The sequence below is a fragment of the Xiphophorus maculatus genome, chromosome 1 (genome assembly GCF_002775205.1).
Source record: "Xiphophorus maculatus strain JP 163 A chromosome 1, X_maculatus-5.0-male, whole genome shotgun sequence".
In the NCBI taxonomy this organism is placed as follows: Eukaryota; Metazoa; Chordata; class Actinopteri; order Cyprinodontiformes; family Poeciliidae; genus Xiphophorus; species Xiphophorus maculatus.
In genome coordinates this window covers 1,667,571-1,687,758 of record NC_036443.1, presented here as the reverse complement: position 1 = coordinate 1,687,758, position 20,188 = coordinate 1,667,571, and the positions used below count along the sequence as shown (strand labels likewise).

The 20,188-nt window shown below is 38.2% G+C and overlaps 1 protein-coding gene across 1 annotated transcript in view; it reads left to right on the top strand.

The window, feature by feature from the left end:
- Positions 1 to 17,542, top strand: part of ctnnbl1 (catenin beta like 1) — an 81,498-nt gene extending 63,956 nt beyond the window's left edge. Inside the window, exons 14-16 of the mRNA XM_023334349.1 lie at positions 1,612 to 1,749; positions 3,262 to 3,334; positions 17,058 to 17,542. Coding sequence (XP_023190117.1) covers positions 1,612 to 1,749; positions 3,262 to 3,334; positions 17,058 to 17,146 — 300 coding nt within the window. The 3' untranslated portion in view covers positions 17,147 to 17,542. The remainder of the gene's footprint in view (positions 1 to 1,611; positions 1,750 to 3,261; positions 3,335 to 17,057) is intronic.
- Positions 17,543 to 20,188: the final 2,646 nt, after the last annotated feature.

Here is a 20,188-nt window from a genome sequence, read left to right as displayed (position 1 = left end):
TTTGATTCATACTCTGACATAATTCACAAGATTGAGAAAGATCCTAAATAAGGACCAATCTGTGGAATCACACTGATTTAAATCTATAATTGTTCAAATTATTGATTTGAAATGTATTGATGAAATTTATTATTTGTTTTGTCATTAATTAGTCACGATAATTGCATTTTTGTCAGCAGCTTTATACCTCACAGTCTTCTAAGTCTTGGCTAGTATATTTTTATAAAAGAGATTTTTAATCTCAAATAGATCTTCCTCGAGAAATACAGGTTGATAATAATAAAAATCTTGCACTTATGTTTGGAAAATAAAAAGTGAAATACTTGTATGCTTTTTACTGGACAGCAAGTTCTGCCTTGTAGCTCTAATGTGCTACACTTCTCTCTTGTTACCTTATACTGGCACTGAAAATTACTGGAAATTAAATTTTTAAATCTGCATAAAATGTGTTTTCGCTCTGTTCTGCATGAATAACCAAAAGGATCATCATCATGATGATAATCATCATAACACGCTGCTTTCACATGTACTCTGGCATCTAATATTTAAACACTCTTTCAGGTGCGTTTTTGTTGTAATTAATCAAAATTAAATTCCTAATTTAAGAAAATTTATATTTGAGGATTGAGAATTTTTATTTGTTCTGGTACGTTTTCTAAATAATGAACTTACCCGTATGTTATTATGCAGGGCTTCCCACATCACCCCCCGGCAGGCTAAGCACAGTTTGTTTATTTTAAATAAGCTTTTTAAACACCACTGACAGTAAAGACGGGTCAAACTAGGTTTATAGTTGACTCATTGAACTTGGTGTGTGGGGGTCTGCACCAGTCGCATCGTCCCGTCTCCTACCCACTGGCTTCACGCGCTGTTATTTCCAAATTATGATGCCTCATCATACACCTCCAAATTTTTGTAACTATTAACACAAAACCCTCATTGCATGAGGTACTTCTCAGTGAAACACAGGTAAAAATGTTGTTAAATGACTAATAGAGGAGTTTCAGAAAGAGCAGGAGCTTCTTAAAGAGACAGACCCAATTTCAAGGCATAAATTGATAAAGACACATGTCTTTTAAGTGATATTTTATTACTTAAAATTTTTATAACTGAAGGTAACACAGTTGGTTGGTTTTTGCTGTGAAAAGATTCTGTGTGCCTGGAAAACCCATGCTACTGTCCCTTTAGCCGTCTGACAGCTGGTGTGCCATTCCAGCAGGTCTCAGCCTCTCCATTCTCAGATTTACTTTTTAGTCTCTAATGATGATTAATGTGGACTGCACGCTTATTGGCAGCATTGTGCTATTGGTATACTGACAGCACTGTTGAGATGAATAACTATGCAAGGATGCCGATGCACGTTAGTCAGGTCCTTTTTTTTTGGTATTTTTCTGTGAAATCTATTGATTCTGCATCTGTTAAACTGTGAAAAATGGATTTGTGGAAAAAGCTTGTAAACCACATCTAAATTACTCCAGATTTGTCTTTTTTGCTAAAACGTCCCATAACCAAATGAACAGCAAATGGGGATTTATTAACAGCTTTTTGAAAGGAAAAAAAAACAACAAATCTCCACCATGTTGTGTGTTGTTGTACCGGCTGCGTTTGCAGGAGATGGTCCGTCGGGGGGAGATCCTGGACGACAGCATGGAGGATGAGTTCTACCTTCGCCGTCTAGACGCTGGACTGTTTGTTCTGCAGCTGCTGTGCTATATTATGGTGGAGATCAGCAGCTCAGGGGTCTCACAGGTACACACACACACTATCTGGCTTTTTAAATGAGTTTTCTCACCAATCAATTATCATTAAGGCTTTCAATCACGCGGCTGGTGGAAGCGGACAGCCATCAGATTGTTTGTATGGTTGTTTTACTCAATTAGCTCACACATCTCACACCTAATCAGAGCTAACTGAATTCGTGGATGACTACTTTTGTTTATGAAACCTTTTTTACGTTGATCCTGTTCATTTAACGCTTTTTAAAGTAAAGTAAAAATCATTAAGTTCTTTAATTCTTCTTTATTAGACCAACAGTTGGTCTGATATTGACCAAGCCTCTATGTTTTTATTAGTTCTATTGATCGGTTGGTGTGTGTCATTGAAGTGAAATTGAAGAAGCAGTTCTGCTCACTTTGTGTGTCAGGAGATGCAAATCACACCGATCCAGCATATTTCACACATATTTGGATTTAAAGTAACAGGAGGCCCTAAAACGGCTCAATCTGAAAGGAGCTCAAAATAAGCAGAACTGAGCAAACTGAAATCTACTGTATTTATCTAAGAATGATTTTATGCAAAAAAAAAACATTCTTGCCTAAGTCTAATAATGATTTCTTAAATTTCTAAGAAATCTAATGTTCAACACAAAAATTGTATTGAACATGTATTGTACAGCACATAGACCTATCCTAATCTGTTCAAGGAACAAGATTCTGGCCCATTGGAACAATTTATAGCTGAAATGAGAACATAAAATATATGTAATAAAAAATACTGACTGAATACTGAGTGTCAGCTGGATTAATATATAATTAACACAAAAAAGTAAGGACATTTGTGCTTGGTCAGCTGTTTCCTTATTGTAACTGTGCTTTTTGGAAATAAATTTCATATCATTGTAAGATGGCTTTAATGGTGCCACACTGGTTAGGAAAATTAATTCTGGGTTCAGGATGTTGGTTGTGCCAATGAAACTCTTCTTCCACGACATGTTGAACATGTTGGTGTAAATATACTTAAATTTTCATATTAATTTAAATTTTGTCATTTGTGATATAAAATTTTCTATATCCTATTATGATTTTTATAGCCTATTATAATTTTTACCAATAGATATGAAAATTATTTCACCTGCGCAATGCATGTCGGACAGGAAGCTAATAGAGAACTAAAGACTGTAAACAAAATGCAGGAAGTCAGGGTCACTTTATTTACCTTTATAAATACTAAACAACAAGTATTTCTATATTACCAGTATTGCATGCTTTAATTTTTTGATATGACTTCTGAAGGTTTCCAGTAAGGGAGATGCTCCACCTCACCATATATTGAATGTGGGAGCGTTAGCAACAATAGCTTTTATGCTAACAGCTGGTCAGTGAAGGCACCAAATAATAAATAGACAGACCTGGAAGTTCCTGTTCATTTTTTCTGTGCCAAGCGAGCTGCAGAAGCTAAAGCAGCTTACCTCAGAAAACAGATTCATTTTTTTAAAAACTTCTTAAAAACAATAATGTTGTTTTTGTTTTTTCTTTCTTCTAGTTGCAGCAGCGGGTTCATCAGATTCTTAATATAAGAGGAGGCTCGGTCAAAGTAGTTCGCCACATCATGAGGGGTGAGTACAGCTCAGTGTCTGCTAACAAGTTCTGAAAAGATTTTCACAGTGTCTCTCTTTCAATAATTCAGTGTTTCAGTTCTGTTTTCACTCTGTTTTCTAAAGTCACTCAAACACATAGATGCTTCCAATGCAATGTTTTTCTCAGTGATGATCTCTGAGGGAGATTCCTCACACCTTCACCCCTGTAGGAATTCCCTCCTTTAGCATTAAATTATGTAAAATTATGGTGTCATGGAAATTTCTGCATGTTTACTGAAAAGCCACAGAACAATGTTAGATTATTTTCTTTCTTTGCACTGATAACCAATAATATCAACATCTGTAATTGCTTCATTTTAGGGCTGCAGCTACCAATTACTTTAGCAATCAACTATTCTGATGATTAATCAAATAATTGATTAATCAAATAGTTGATTTGATTAATCCATTACTTAATTACTTCATTAATCAAATAAGTGATTGTCAGATGAAAACTCTACAGATATACAAGTAAAATGAAAATAAACACATAATTCAAGTCATTTATAAGAACATTTAATGCCTAAAATCCAATAAAAACAAGTCTTTAATGTATGTTTGATCATTTGTAGTAAAAGATGAATTTTTAACATGATGTGAAAAGCTCATGATCTTTTCTGCTCGACTTAACATCAATATTGTGTAGAACTGATCTGTTGACTATCATTTTTGATTAACTGATGAATAATTGGGCCATAAAAGGTGTCTAATAGAATTTTATTTTTCATAATTTGAACCAGCCAAAACACATCAAGTCCTGGTTTGGACAACTTTATAGACTAAGAAGGTTTTTTATCTTAAGTCCAAAATGTTTATAATGTTACAATTTTGACTAATTCCAGCTCTGATTGTGGTGTTATTTTAGGAAATGTACTTTTTTTTGCCTCTATACTCAAGTTAATGATTTCTACATTAGTCGATGATAATCTTAACAATCTTTATAATCAAATAATCACGATTAATCTGATTAGATGTTTCGGCCCTAAAATTCATGCCATACTTTTTAAAGAATGAAAATAAGTTCCCAAGGTGCTGTATACATTTTTATACTCTCAGATGTTAGTAGCAGCCATGCAGTACACATCTTGTGTGTGTATAGAGACCTCACAGATGGAGTGTATCACTGAGGCAGATCTGAAGTGACTACAGTATATAAGATACAGATGGAAAAATAAAGATGTAATGCTAGTAAACACAGTAAAATACACCCAGGCAGGAGCGCTTATTTTTTTTTATTCACATTGCTGGCATTCAGATGATAAAACTCCACACTCAGACATTTCCTGGCATGTGTATTTGCACTGCAGTGTAATCACAGCCTCTGTGTGAGAGTGAAACAGACTGCTTTCTGCTTTAAGATTCCCCGTCCTGCCATATTCGGTTTGTGTTTGCATTTGAAAAGATGTAGTAGCAGGTGTGTTGTTTTTGTCCCCACGCGACATCCATCCTTCCTGTTTAATCGCCGGGTCCAGCTTGAGGACAATGCTCTGCTCACACACACCCTCCGGCCTTTGCGGCGTGTAAACGCAGTAGATGGAGTCATCCGTCACACTCGCCAGCGAGTGTGGCGCCTCTCCAGTCCTCAGAGCGCTGTCGTGTTTGTGCACACACACAGGAAACCTGTTGTCGTCGCTTCAATGTTCATCTGCATATTTGCATACACTTGTGCCTGGCTTGTCCACACAGTGTTTTCACTTGGGTGTATAAATGGGTTTTCATTGCATTAATTACATATTTATATTTTCACTCCTGACCTTTTTTTCAGTGTAGATATTTCATTCATTTGGCGTTTACCAGTGAAACGAGGGATTGGCCCAATATCAAGAAATTATGAAGTCTTTCTAATCTGTCTGATATAATAAAGAATATTGCTGATGACATGTTCAGTTGTGCAGGTATTTTATTTTATATCTGATGCATTCATCAGATATCAATATCTGTATCTGTGCTGATATTGAAAAAAGTTCTATATCTAGGCCTGTCGCGATAAACGATAAATCAATTAATCATATGATAAATTAAAACTATCAACGTCATTTTAATTATCGGCATTATAGTCTCTTCCGCCCTTTTTCTCTTTCTGTTAATGACACTGAATGAAAAAAAGGCTCAACTCCGGTGCTCTCCACTGACGCACCTCAGTGTAAAGCGCAGCGCACAAGACACGATCTTAGAGCTGTCAGCCCATTTTAAAACCTGACAGATCACACATTAGCCGACAGAAATCCTAGGTATAACTGTTCGATCGCGTTCGGTCCTGCCATGTGGTGTCCAACAATGGGCACAAAATAATGGCCACAAGTCCAGTTAACTAATTTTAAAACCGGGCATTAATCAGTGCTTTACTACAATCTACCTGCAATGCATGTGGCTAGTGTCATTCCTGACTGAATGAAAATCATTAGAACCTATTTACGTCACGTTAACGAAGAACAGCTGAAAAGTTACTGGGTTTATCAACTGCGGTAGCAATTTCGCTCCAGCTCCTCCTCTTGTCATTTCTTTATTATTTGCATGTTGAAAAAACATTAATGTTGTTTCCACATATCATCTCCAATGTCCGCTGGACTTCGGGTTGAGTCGTGTCAGCTGTTAGGGATTCCCCGACGTAATTTCCCCTCAGAAAGCACTGAGGGAATCCGTGCTTTCTGATTGGCTGCCTGTCATATTCAACAGGCTGCGTTAAGATTCCAGTCGGGGGGAAACCTCTGATTTGGATCGGAGCGGCAACAACGATCTACCGTAACACACCACACAATCTTAGAAAGACCAACGTTCTAAGATTGTTGGAAGGGGAAAAATAGGAGCAAAAAATCATGTAGTGTGAACTATTGCATCAGGTAGTCGATGTGCCCATCTTCTCTATTTAAATCTAATTATTACTGAAGGGCAACATAATATACAGACTTCATAATCTGCACTCTTTTTGTTGAATGCAGTATTTATTTCCACTTTAGCTTTATGTTTAGGTTTTTTTCAAGTGCGTTTTTTTTAATGGAGACTGAGAATTAATTTTATTTTTGTTTTTGGTTGTTTTGTTTATTTTGTTTATCAGCTCAAGTGTTAAATGTTCTTTTGAAAATAAAGTGTGTCTATCTTTGGCAGGAAATCGCATGCATTATGATGTAATTTCCATTACATCAGTGTAAAAACGTCTTCAAACAATATTATCGTTTATCGCAATAATTTTTGAGACAATTAATCGTTCAGCAAAATTTGTTATTGTGACATGCCTATATATATCTGATATTGTTGACAATGTGCCCGATCCATAAGGACAGACCTGTTAGTCTAATTCTGTGCTTTGTTCTCTGAGTGACATCAGACTTTTTTTATTTTACATTATATTTAGAATTCCTAATTGCTATTTTTGATCCATTTTACAAAGGTAGTCAGCCTATTGTTTTTGTCAATTACTTTATTATTTATTTTCCATTGGTTGTTCTACTCCTAATCACACTGACTATCAAATTAAAGTTGTTTTTCCATGTTAGCTTGTGAAGCTAATGGTTTATTTCAGCGTACTGTACTAGAGCAGAGTATCAAGTACGTTTGTAATTCAGTACATATTTGTGTGTGTCTTGAAACACACTTATAAAGAAACATGTTAAGTCAGGTCAGCTGAATGAAAAAAAGCTGACCGATCAGATATCGGTACTAAACCTTAGATATCAGTTTCAGAAGTGAAAAAGGTGAATCTGTCTGTGCATCTATACAAGCTGAGAACCCGAGCATCTGATCGTTTGAATATATTTCTGCTTTTCCAGCTCGCAGTGTGAGTTCTCAGCCTTTCCAGAAGGCCAACGTGTGCAGACTTTTCCCATTTCAAGTGACCTTCCTGGTCAACTTGAAATTGCAGGAAAAGGTTAAGCACATGCAGAGTGTGCCACCAACCGAGCCGTTTTGACCCTAACTGCCTTCAGCTTACCAAATTTAAAGCTGCACCGCAGGAAGAAGACGGCTCAGCTCCAGGTGATGGCATGAAAACCCGCTGTGGCATTTTAGATCATATGAGACTCGATTTCACTGAGTTTCTTCTTCTGAGGATGAGAATAACATCCTGTGAGTTTGGGCTTTAATGGCACAAACTTAGCATATTGAAGGCTGACTGTTACGGAGATTCAATGTAACAGTTCATCTCAGACATCACTTATGCTGAAGTTCAGAGTCTGAGCTGAGCTTTTGACAGGAAGGTGACAGAAACTTGTTGCATGTGATTCTTTTCACCCTGCAAAGCTTCACAGTTTCTTACGACTGAGTTGCTTAAAGTTCTTCCTTTCTATTTATCAGTCTTTTTATATCATCATTGTTTAGAGATGATGATAGAGTTTAAGACTTTGACTCGAGTTACAAAAACCTCAGACTTGGCTTTCACTGTAAAGTGGTGTGATAAGTAGCATTGAGTCCAGCTATTGCAACTTCCCAAGCTACATTTTTTTCAAGTATTTTAGATAATCTTTGGAAAAAAATTCCAATAGGAAGATTTTCTGGGAATAATTTGGAGAGACAATCCACAGAAAAATAACATTGACTAGGCCGGAGATCACTGTATAATATTATTTGTGTAAAATGTCTTCAAAGTATTTACTGTGTGTGTGTGTCCCACCAGTGTGTCAAAGTCTTCCATTTACAATTCATGAAACAGAAATTTTGGAAAAAAAATATTAATAATATTTAGGCTTATCGCAGTACATATTTAATCATTTAAAAACGTTTGCAGAGACTTCATAATCTGTTTTATTTATGGTTGGTAAAGCCCAGTTCACAATACACGATTTTAGAATTGTCGGCCGATTTTCAAAACCTGAGACCACACACTAGCCGACAAAAAATTGTAGGTATAATGGGTTTGATCGTACCAAGTGTGAAGTCCAGCCACACAGCAAGAGCAACACACCACACAAACCAATTTCTCTCACCGAAATTCAGATTCCAGACATAAAATCCTGTAAAAACCCACTGTATTACATGTGAATTTAGAGTAAATAAACACAACTGGCGACGTAGAAGCAATAGCGATAGTTTGACAGCTTATTTTAAGCAATAAAAGATGCAACAAAAAGAAAAGCCGTTGGATAAAAGATTGGTGAGTGTGCAAGCAGCGGCTCTATTTGCTGCTCTATGGTATGGAGGTGAGTTATGTTACCATTTGTGTGTTTAAATTGTTTTCTGTTCTGTCGTTTCTTTAAGCTTCATCAGTTAATTCGTAGTTGCCGTTTTAATGTTTACAATTACGTTGACAACAATGGGCACAAAATAATGGCTACAAGTTCAGTAAACTAATTTTAAAACCAGGCATTAATCAATGTTTTACTACAATCTACCTGCAATGCATGTTGCTAGTGTCAGCATCAAGCCCTGACTGAATGAATAACATTTTCATTATAACCTATTTATGTTATCAATGAACAGCTGAAAAGTTACCGGGTTTATCAACTGCGGTACCAGTTTCGCTCCAACTCCTTCTCTTGTCATTTCTGTGGATATTCTTTGCACAAAATGTTGAATAAACATTAATGTTGTTTCCACATATCATCTCCGATGTCCACCGGACTCTTGGTTGCGCCACACACAGCAGTGATGAAGTGGCCAAGACAATCCAACATGTTGAATATGACCACTCCTCATTTTAGATTGGAAAGTTTTTCCGCTTTAGACCAGTTTATGAAATGTAAATCTGATTTTACCTTTGACAAAACTATTTCAGATAGTACCTTTTGTATTTAAAGATCTTACTGTGTTACTTTTCAGAGAATCTGTTTCTTAAAAGCATAAACAGAATTTATGACTTCATAGTTCTCAACAATCTCCCATCGTCTCTAGTTACTGTCCCTGCTGTAGCTGTGTTGGTGCAGCTTCATTCTTGCATGTCTGTGTTTTGAATGACTTATGTTGCTCCACCTGCAGCTGCAGTCAAAGCCCCTGTACCACGTCCCCTTCCTGGAAGTGATCCCGCTAGTATTCGTGGCGGATCAGTCCTAGTCACTGACCTGACCTGACGCTGCATTGTCCTCAGCCGTGTTGCCGTGGTGACAGCAGGGAGAGGGCAGCGGCACGTCGAAGAAAAGCCTTGGCGGAAAGTTGAAGAGTCGTAGAGTCTCTGACCTTCCTGTGCGTCTGGCTGACTTCAGAGCCTTTCATAGACACAGAGACAGAGAAACGGGTTCACAGTGACAGGCAGGCGCCTGCAAGATGCTGTGGATCCTCAAGATTTTATCGACTCTCTTTCCTTCTGTCCCTCTAGCTGCATTTAGGGCTCAGTCAGCTTTAAAGTTCAGCCATTTTTAAGCTGGTGTTGCATGTTCATGGGATAAAATCCATACAGAAGAGGATTAGGGCCACTGAAGAAAGAAAAAAACTGAAAAACAAATTCTGTCAAATCTATGTCAAAATCCAAATCAATAATAAATTTCTCAGGTGTACCTTAATTATGTTGTTGGCATTCAACAGCCGAAACCAAGACTAAAACTATTTAGAGATGCCTTTAAAACACAATTAATGGAACATTGACCAACATACAGTATATGACGTGTATTGGTGGTAGGACTCGATAAAATGTCCTGTTTGTTTTTAAATTGGTGACCCTATGAGTTTTTGGGAACATTTTGTTTTTGTGGCACTTTGTACTGCGTTGTTGCGGGAATGTACTATTAAAATAAAACTGATTGATATATGAAACGAGTATCTGTTTAAACATGGTTCATTACAGGGCGTGCTGTGGTGGCGCAGGGGGTTAGCACGCCCCACGTTTGGAGGCCCTAGTCCTCGATGCGGACGTCGCGGGTTCGACTCCAGGTCCCGACGACCTTTGCCGCATGTCTTCCCCCCTCTCCTCACCCTCCTTCCTGTCTGCCTACTGTAGAAAAAATACGAGCCACTAGCGCCGTAAAAACTCTTCGGAGAAAAACAGACAACAAAAAAAACATGGTTCATTACTTATTGATGTAAAAAACAGAAGGTCTCTACAGTTGATCAGGGTTTGAAATACAAAGTTAAAAAAAATGTTTTCCACAAGTTAAAAATAAAAAACACTCTGACACAAGTCTATTCATTTCTAGTACTAATGTATAATTATGAATATTTATAACCCTTAGATCGATGATGAAGCTTATGTGAACAAGACCAGCATTACGCTAAGCCAGCATTATGCTAAGCCAGCCTACACTGGCAGAAATTTAATACAAGAATCATTAACAAAACATGTTAATATTAATCAAAATGTGATTGATATTAAAAAGTAATGACATAACTATTTCTTCAGGATATGTAAACCTGATTTTTTTTTTCCAGTGACCCTTTAGTCCAACATTTCAGGACTGTTCATTTAAGTACTGCTGCTTCCACTTTCATAAGTTAGTTTTGATGATGGTGGCAGGTCATAATTTAATTCTCCTCTGAACAGTCAATGATACAGCGACCTCCGTCTTCTGGCGTTGGTGGCTGTCACTGTTTGCCTTCTGACCTGAGAACTTCTCAGGAAGCCCATCACGTTTCCAGCAGCAATGCTTCCTGTTTTTTTTTGCTGCTTTTATAAAGGTTATGCTTGAAATTAAAACCTCCAATAACTCCAATTGGAGCCTGACTCTTTAAATGTCATTTTACTGCCTATGTGGGGGACAAATGTATGCATGAAAAGAAAAAAAGTATGTTTGTTGCCCTATTTTAGACAGAATAGTGATATTCTGCTAGTAGAGCTGCTTTCTTCTTGGCGACGGTAACGATGAATTGAATTGGTCTGGGTTCTACAGGTTAAGATAACGATTCTACAGTTTGGTTTGATAAAAATTTTATCCACACTCATGGAAAAACATTTAGGAAGTGACAGAAATGTTTGTTGCGACTTTTTTATATATGGTCACTTGGTATAGTGACAGATTTGTGTCAATTTTGAACCCAGAGCCTCTAAATGAAACAACATGAAAACCTCAGAAGAAGACACTGAGTTCAACTTCCTTCTTCATGAAATGTAAAAAAATAGAGTGGCTCCAGATTTTAGAGGTTGTAAGATTTCTCTGTCGTGAAATCTTACATGAACCATTTCTGCCATTAGTGCTAGACATGCCTGTTTGTTTTGGTTGTATTTACCCAGAATGCCCTGTGTTATAGTCCTCTTCCTGGTTTTGGAGCGGTCTCCAGTTCACTTACATCAACACGTTCATCCGAACCACACTAGAGTTCACTTCAAACTAACCCTAGACCGAGGTTCTCAGGTGGACCAGAGTTTGCTGTTTTGGTCCGTATCAGAGTTTGGTTGTGTATTCACATGAACCGGACTTCATAGGCAAATGGACCGGAGTTTGATCAAAGCGTACTGAACAGGGCTGGTTTGGGAGCAGGGCATTTTGGGAGGTAACCACAGGTTTTGTAAGGAGTTTTCTGACCACAACTCTACAGATTTACCATTTTGTTGCCACTTATCGTTGCCCTTTTGCATTTCACACAATGCTCCCTTTTGACTGAGTTGCTTCTAGGTTGTTGGACGACATTTCGATCCCACACTTTATTCGTGTCAGAGTTTGGGGGCAGAACTTTGACTAAGTCCTTTCTATGTGTATCATTCAGGATGTTTCAGTGATGATGCAGTTTGACACAACTCAACTTTTCTCCCCTGTCCAAATGATCAAAAGTGGGATTCATCAGAGGAAAACAATTGAACCAATCTTTTGCTGTCCATTCCTGTAGTTCCTGCAGAATTTCTGTCTTTGCCTAAAAATCTTCACCTCACTCGCCATGCTGATGCTGCTCAGCTTTTGTTGCGCCCAATACAGTGATTTCTGCGCCAGTAGCAGCAAAATTAACTGAGAACTTCCTGAATTGGGACATCTTGGTATTCGTTGGACGTTTTTGGATGTTGTGGGTCTTTGGAGTAGGGCTGTTGTAAATGAATATTTTAGTAATCGAGTAATCTATCAATTATTATTACGATTAATCGAGGAATCGGATAGAAAAAAAACGATAAAATAAAATATTGGTAAATCTGGCATAACACCAGTTTTACTATCGGATATCAATATAAGTCCTTTTTTTCCATTTTTGAGCATCCCTAATGGTTACTTTTTTGTAGTTTACTAACCTGTAATAATAGCGCACTTTCTAAGTTAACCAGAAGAAAAGTTATACAAAAATCTGAAATTATATTCAATTTAATAATAAAGAGGCAGGCTACAAATATGCTTATAAAAAATGTCTATGCTCCAGCTTTTAGTTTATGTATTCATCTTCAGTCAATTTAATAGATGAATTCTCACCTTGCCCCATACCTGTCAAGCTTTGGGTTTGAGAATATGGGAAACGTCGCCTGGAGTTGGGGGCCTGAAGTGGTGGGGGGCAGGCGAACGAACGAACGTAAGATGGGGGTGGACAGGAGGAAATAGATCAGGGGATAGATGAATTTAAGTCCGGGGGGGAAAGACGACCGGTAGTAGACCAGGGGACTAACGTAAGAACGGGGGGAGCAATACGGGATATTTACGGCACCTTTGTTCGTCACACTCAGAAACTCATTTACCAGCTATCTGTCGCCACGATTCTTTCCGCCACAAGTTTGTTCAGACCGGGATGATATGAAATTTCTTGTGTGGTGTAAGTGTAAAGCTACAGTTACACGGTAACCATCAACTATTCTGCCACCCGCCATGTTCAGTCTATCTGCTCACCTCTATAAATACTCCTGCAGGGCTCTTCCCACCGTCCGCTCTGAACCAGCAGCTCCCAGAGGAGAAAGGCTGCTGTACTCCAGGCATCGCGCCAGTCATTTTAAGGATGCCTATTGGTCCCCCAAAAGCGATGAAAACCCAGGGATTATCATTAATCAATAAAATCCCCACGGGCCGAACTTGAAAATTGGACATTATGCCACCAACACTTCGCTTTCATCAACAACTCAGAGGCGGAAGTCAGAGCTACGCGCAACGCAAGTAATGTCCCGGCCGGAGCACGGTGCACTAAATAATAAAACATAATTTAATGAAGCTTTGAGGCAGGTAAATTTTCCTTGAGGAATTTTAATAATCGAGGTACTCGAATCACTCGAGGAATCGTTTCAGCCCCACTTTGGAGCAACTGAATCTTACACCTTAAGATCCTCAATGATCCAGAAGATGTTCTTTTCAAGCAACCTTGTGAGTTCAGCTGGACTTTCTGAAATGATTCCACTGAAAAGAAGTTTGCCAGTCATTTATTTCATGGCCAAAAATACAGTTTAAATAGTTTCTTGTCAGTCGATCTGATCGGTAAAGAGATTGATCAGTAGATTTATGTCCTCAGCCTGATCTATGGTCACCAACCCTGGGTAGTGACCAAGCAAGCGAGATCACAGGCAGAAAAGTCAATTTCCTCCACCATTGAAATAGTCTGAAATACAGTTACTGCAGTGAATATTTCATCACACTTTCCTTAATATTAAAAAAAGCCCAGTATTATTTGTTCCCAATATCTGGAAAGTCTTTTCTTAGTCCCATTTCATCTGCCATTATCTTTTATTTACAGGCTTACAATGTAAAAAAGCATCTCTGCCTGCAGGGCAAAAAAAAGCAGAAAATGACAGCCGTTCCTCGTTCTCCTAAACCCTGCTGGCTTTAGTCAGGAAAGCTCCCTTTATTCTATTGTCTCTGCAGTGTCTCCCAGAGAAAAACTGTTTTTTGTCTTCTTCTTCCATCTCTCTGTCTCTGGGTTTAATGTGTAATCCCTCCTTCAGAGGCAGAGCGGATGCGCGGATTCCACCGGGGCTGCGGCAGCTGCAACTTCCTCTTTCTGCACATTAGACTCACAAATCGACCGTCGAGCGGTCTCAAAGGCCTTGTGTGGGAGGCAGAAACACAAAATGAAGAAAACAGTGGAAATGTTCAGCAGCACTGCAGAATGTAGCAGGACCTGTTTCTAGGTTTTAGAATGACAGTCAGGATGTGGTTATGCTGATGTAAGGTATGCTAACAGGGAAGAAGGTTGAGACACAGAACAATAAACAGATGAAAGATTCACAGAAAGCTGCTATGTATTAGTTTTGCTCCTTTTCTTAATGCCACAAAATATGAAAGTGTTTAAATTACCCAAATTGAAGCTACAAGAACTGATCTACCTCTGTTAAAAATACAAATTTGTCATTATTTGAATATAATTTGGGATGTTAAATAGAGGAATTGCCTTGGAGACCTTCCTGTGGTCAGTTCAAGTTTGCTTTCAAGCATACTCCAGAATGAATTTGTTCAAAGTCAAAGTGGCAGAGGCACAAAACACACACAAGATCACAAATTGAAAAACACTTTTTTTGTACCTCTATCTCAATTTTTAATCTGATCTTTATTTACTTGCAGGTGATTCATTTTCAGATATCTGACAAACTGCGTGCTGCTCTTATTATTAAAAGAAGCATTAGTAAGATGTCACTTTGGTGTCTGAAAAAGACAAAATGAGGAATCAGCTGTTTGAAAAACTGACTGATTTATAGTGAATGACCTTCATTCTTCTTTGTATTCTCTCTGTGAAGTAAAATATTAAGTCAACTGGTTATTTTTTGTGTTAATTTCTGCTGTATTCCAAACTATTTGCTGTTTGTCATTTTGATAAGTTATCATATATTTTAAATCTGATCACCTAATTATTTTAATAGGTTCAACAAAATGACGTTTTTTCTTACTAGAAATACTTTATTATTTAGTTTTAATTTACTGCCAAATTTCTCATTGATTGTTTTCACAAAAAATCTAAGCGAAGGTAAAACATACATTTCCTTTGTAGACCTGAAGTCTCACTTGGGAATGACCTTAGAGCTTTCCATGATGCATTAGCACTAAAACAACAAATGTGATCTAATTACCGTATTTTCCGCACTATAAGGCGCACCACATTATAAGGCGCACCTACAATGAATGGCCTATTTTAAAACTTTTTTCATATATAAGGCGCACCGCATTATAAGGCGCATAGAATAGACGCTACAGTAGAGGCTGGGGTTACGTTATGCATCCATTAGATGGAGCTGCGCTAAAGGGAATGTCAACAAAACAGTCAGATAGGTCAGTCAAACTTTATTAATAGATTACAAACCAGCGTTCTGAAAACTCCGTTCATTCCCAAAATGAATAAACAGCTGTTTTATTATTTTCCCCGAGGTAAAGTAAGTGACGTGGTATTTTCGTGACACAGTTTATCTTTTAACAACAGCAAGGTATAACATATAGTGGAGGGGAACTTTTCCTGGATTCAATAAACACGTAAAAAACAATCTGATACTGTTAAGGTAAATCTAACGTTTGTGCAATCACAATATATATCCACTTCCGCACCATTGATTGGTTCATGTTAAATTCTCTCGCTGCTGCTCTATTCCCGTGTTCTACTGCGTGACTGATCGCCTGGAGCTTAAACTCTGCATCATAAGCGTGTCTCTTAATAGGAGCCATTTTGGGGTCTTTACACAAAACCCAGCGTGCACCGCGCGCTTCTTCTTCTACGGAGGAAAATGAAGTCGGCGGCTGCTTACTGTAGTTGCAAGACCTGTTGTGGCTCAATATTGGTCCATATATAAGGCGCACCGGATTATAAGGCGCACTGTCGGCTTTTGAGAAAATTGAGGGTTTTTAGGTGCGCCTTATAGTGCAGAAAATACGGTACTTTTTTTCAACAAAGAGCTTCTTCAGCAGTGACCTGTTGAGGCTTTGTGTGAATGGACATCTGCTAGGTCATCAGTCTACCCTATGATTATGGAGGTCATATGACCACAGCATTTATTCTTTAAGAATGTATTTTTAATTGATAAAATTGGTGTTTATAGTATACAAAGTTTCCAAGAAACTAATTAGTGGCTTTGATTATCTTTGAGCTTCATTCCATTTTAATTCTACATTCTGAGTTGTGCTTTCTGAAGTTACTGAATATTTTCATATTAAACATTTTTGGAATGTACTTTGTAAATGGCAGGACTTTATGTCATCACATTCAGAGATGGAATAAAATTAGACATAATATGACATCACAGAAAGAGTTAGTTAAACAGTATGATGCTAAATTTCACACCATTAGACACTTCAGAATGGAAACACATCCAATGCAACACTCATACTATAAAGTATAACACTAAATTCCTCACCCTTCATCCCGACACACACACATACACTATTCATAGCGAAACTACGTTAAAAGTGACACACACTTGAGAATCATGACAGGATTTGATGTTCCACAAAATCTCCTTCAGTTCGTCGTGTTTTGATCAATATGCTGTCGCACATGAGAAGAGAGGAAACTGGGCTTTGTGTCTTCATTATGTTGGAGTTGATTATATCGGTATAACTCAGAAAGTTACAGGAATGAAAAGTCCAAACGTTGTTTGTTTTTTACTTGGTTATTGAAGAAATGTGAAGAATTTCTTTTGTTTTTTTATATAAACACTTTATTATCAAATCACAATCTGATTTATCCGCTGTTCAACTCTGATTTCTTAGAACGTTAAAAAAAATAAAAGCTTTCATCTCTGCCTCCTTGTGTTTTATAATCAAGTCACGACAGATCTGTCTGCAGAAGTCTAACCTCAAAGTCTGGGATCTTCACATTTTTAAAATCCTGGCCGTTCTTTGACTTGCCGCGCAGAGCAGAGCGTGTCCGTCGGTTTTTCTGGTCTTAGAGATGTTCTGATTAAAAGTCTACCAGCTGAGCCTGTGCTGTCAAACCAACTAATCCCCGGTTTTTCTTTGGTCTTTTGCAGAGTATGCAGAGAGCATCGGAGATGGAAAGAGTGACGAGTTCAAAGAGGCAGAGAGGAAGAGGATCATGGACCTGGCAGACAACTTTTAGTCTTTTATTTCTCATGAAGACACAGAAACCCTTCACCACAACCAAAACACAGTTTTATTTCAGTTGAAACTTTGCTAAAACTAAAATATAAACTTCAAATAATAATAATAAAAAAAATGCTGGTTTGTTTTGATAATGTACAGAAATGAAGTACCTTAAGACTCCCTCTGTATTCTTACCTAAATCATTTACTTCAACTGTCCAGGTAAGGCAAACCCAGTCCATCCGCTCTAGTAAATAATAATTTAAAGTTTTTTTCGGTTAAATTGGTTTGCTGGAACAGAAATCCAACAGGAGATCGCAACAGATAAATTAAATCCCATTTAACCCTCTCTGCTCTGTGTGTTTTGGAATTTAGCTGTAAACTATTTTCTAATAAAAGATTTTGGTATTAAACCCCCTGCCTCGTTTTGTGCAGCTTTTTTCGTTAATGTCACGGTTTACAGACTGAGACGTGCGCGGCGTCCTGATGGCAGTCTGCTGTGCGCACCAATCTCATTACACCCTCACCCCTCCCCCGTTGACTACTGTTGCACAGGAAGTGGCGGCATGAGAATCCTCTCTGAAATCCAACCTGCTTGTGCTGATTTTCTTTTTTTTTCCCAGGAACCCACAGATGGATCTCAGCAGTGGAGGTGTTACAGTACAGCTGCATACAAACAAATCCAGTTATTCTCTCCATTTTATGTACCAGATTCTATTAGATCATTCCTATTTTTATGCTTTGAAACTAAAAAAACAAAAAACATTTTAATTAGTTTTTCATTAGAAATCAATGGAATCAGAATATTTATATAGATGTGACCCACTTACTTGCTTTACCACCTATTTTTAGTGCCAGAAAGATTGTAGAAGGCATTTTACTAAATATATAAAGTTGAGATTTGATTTTATCAGAGTGCAGAGAGCTGCTGCTTCCCTGCTGACACAAATAAGCAGCCAGTGCTGCAGCTCCTCATCTGATGCTTGACTTTCTGACCCGGCGCAGCAGAGAAAGGCTCATTACCACAACCGGAAAGGAGGATCTGGATGGAATAGTTCATCTCTGTAGACCCTAAGCTTTTCACATAACACTGTAATAACAGGAGATTTTAAAGGCTTTGGGATTTTTTTGTTTTGTTTTTGTCATAAAAGCAAATCAAGACCAAAGATGTTAATATTTATCTCCATTTGGGTGCAAATACCTGCACTGAAAGTGGGAAAGTTCATGCTTCTGCTCTCTTAATGTATAGTTTCCTTTTCTACGTTTTCTAAAGTTATTGGCTGTCCTATTTGCAAATTAAAAATGTATGTTAAAGTTTTTTTTTCATAACTCAGACTTTTAAAGTGGACTAGAGAAGTGTTATGTAAATGTAACTTTTGGCTTTACATTGTGTTATGTACCTGGAGTGTTGCTTTGATTCTTTCATGCATCTTTGAGAAATACTTTAATCTCCATGGCAACCATTGAGCTGTGGAAAACTCATGGGTGGACCTGACTCCCCAAGACTCCCCCACTCAGCTCCTTCAGACTAGCCAGCAGCAATTAGCAAACATCTGGTGGAACTGCTGAGCTCATTATAGGAGCTGCTGCTCAGTAAAATGATAAAAACGTTGCTTAAGGGTTAATAGAGAAGCCATGAAATAGAGACCCAATTTAAAGGCATTAAATTACAAAGTCAAATTTCTTTTAAGTCATATACAGTATATACTGAAGAAGACAAAGTTGCTTGATTGTACTGTAAAATGATACAATGTGTCTGGAAAACATAAGGTACCAGCCGTTTAAAATAATTTCTCATGTTCTGTGTTGCCTCTGACCAAAAATAACTCAGTTTGTGCCTCCCACAGTAACACCGTTCACACTGACGTGTGTTATTATGGCACATCAGTGGATCTCGGTTAAAGTGCATTGACTGATCTGAAAACGTTGCCGCCACAGGGTCAAACTGATTTTGTTCACCCGCTGATTTGTTGGCCCGTCTCTTAAGAAATCCAATTAAAAAAAAAAAAAAAATCTTAAAAATCCCTTCCTGTTTTTAGTGGACATATTTTCCCTAGAATCATTTCACCCCCTCAGTTTGGAGCGTATGTTTAATTTTCTCGCTCATCGAAGAGTTAGCTCCCCTTCATGTTCCCTGAACGGCTGCGGACTGGACAAGGTCACTGAAATGTTTCCTCACAGGACGAAGGCGATCAGTCCGGGCAAATTTTGAGCGACCCGTCGTTTCAGATCACGAGCCAGTGTGAAACCAGACAGACTGACCCCAGCAGCATAACGGAGCAGATGCCCTCACCGTGGGAGGTAATGTGTGATGGAGACCAGGGACTCCATCCCTATTGAGTGTTGATATTTATTTACAGAACAAGTACTTTTAGTTTCATTTCTTTATTTCAGTTTATTTGTGTTGGGTTAATTGGGGAGGGTAATGCTCTGAAGTTATATTAAGTTTGATTTAATTTCTTGATTGACTTTAGGATTAGTTTATTTATAATTTGCATGCATGTAAATATTTATTTGTACCATTTATTTTGTGTTGGGTTTGTAAATTATTTATGGTTGTTTGTCACCTCTTCACCTGGTGTGGGTGGAAGTGGCCCAGGGATAAAGCCGGCTGCTGTGCTTCTCAGTCAGAAATGGGTGTCAGTGTACTGGTGACCTGCAGTAATAAATATAATAAAGCTATTTCCACCATATCTTGTTGCCTTGCCTCCCCTCCTTTCAACCCAGTGCCGCCATCGGAAAGTGACATAATGGTTCAGGAAGTTGACCATTCAAAGCCTAATTTTGTGGCTCTTTACACTAAACTTCTTAAAACTGTAGTGAAGCCAACCCTTTATTTATGCCTCATCTGTATTAAGCGCTCATTTAGCATGATGTCCTCTGCAGACCATGATTCCTGGCAGCAAGCAGTGGAGCTGGGAGGAACAGAGGGCGACCCGTCGACAGATGTCACATCTGCTTCCTCTCCTAAGTGTCTTCAGCAACTCTAATATCGCTCAGTAACAAGATGTGAGGGTGATGGGGGGGTAGCTGCATACCGTATCGGCGGCGGAGGCGCG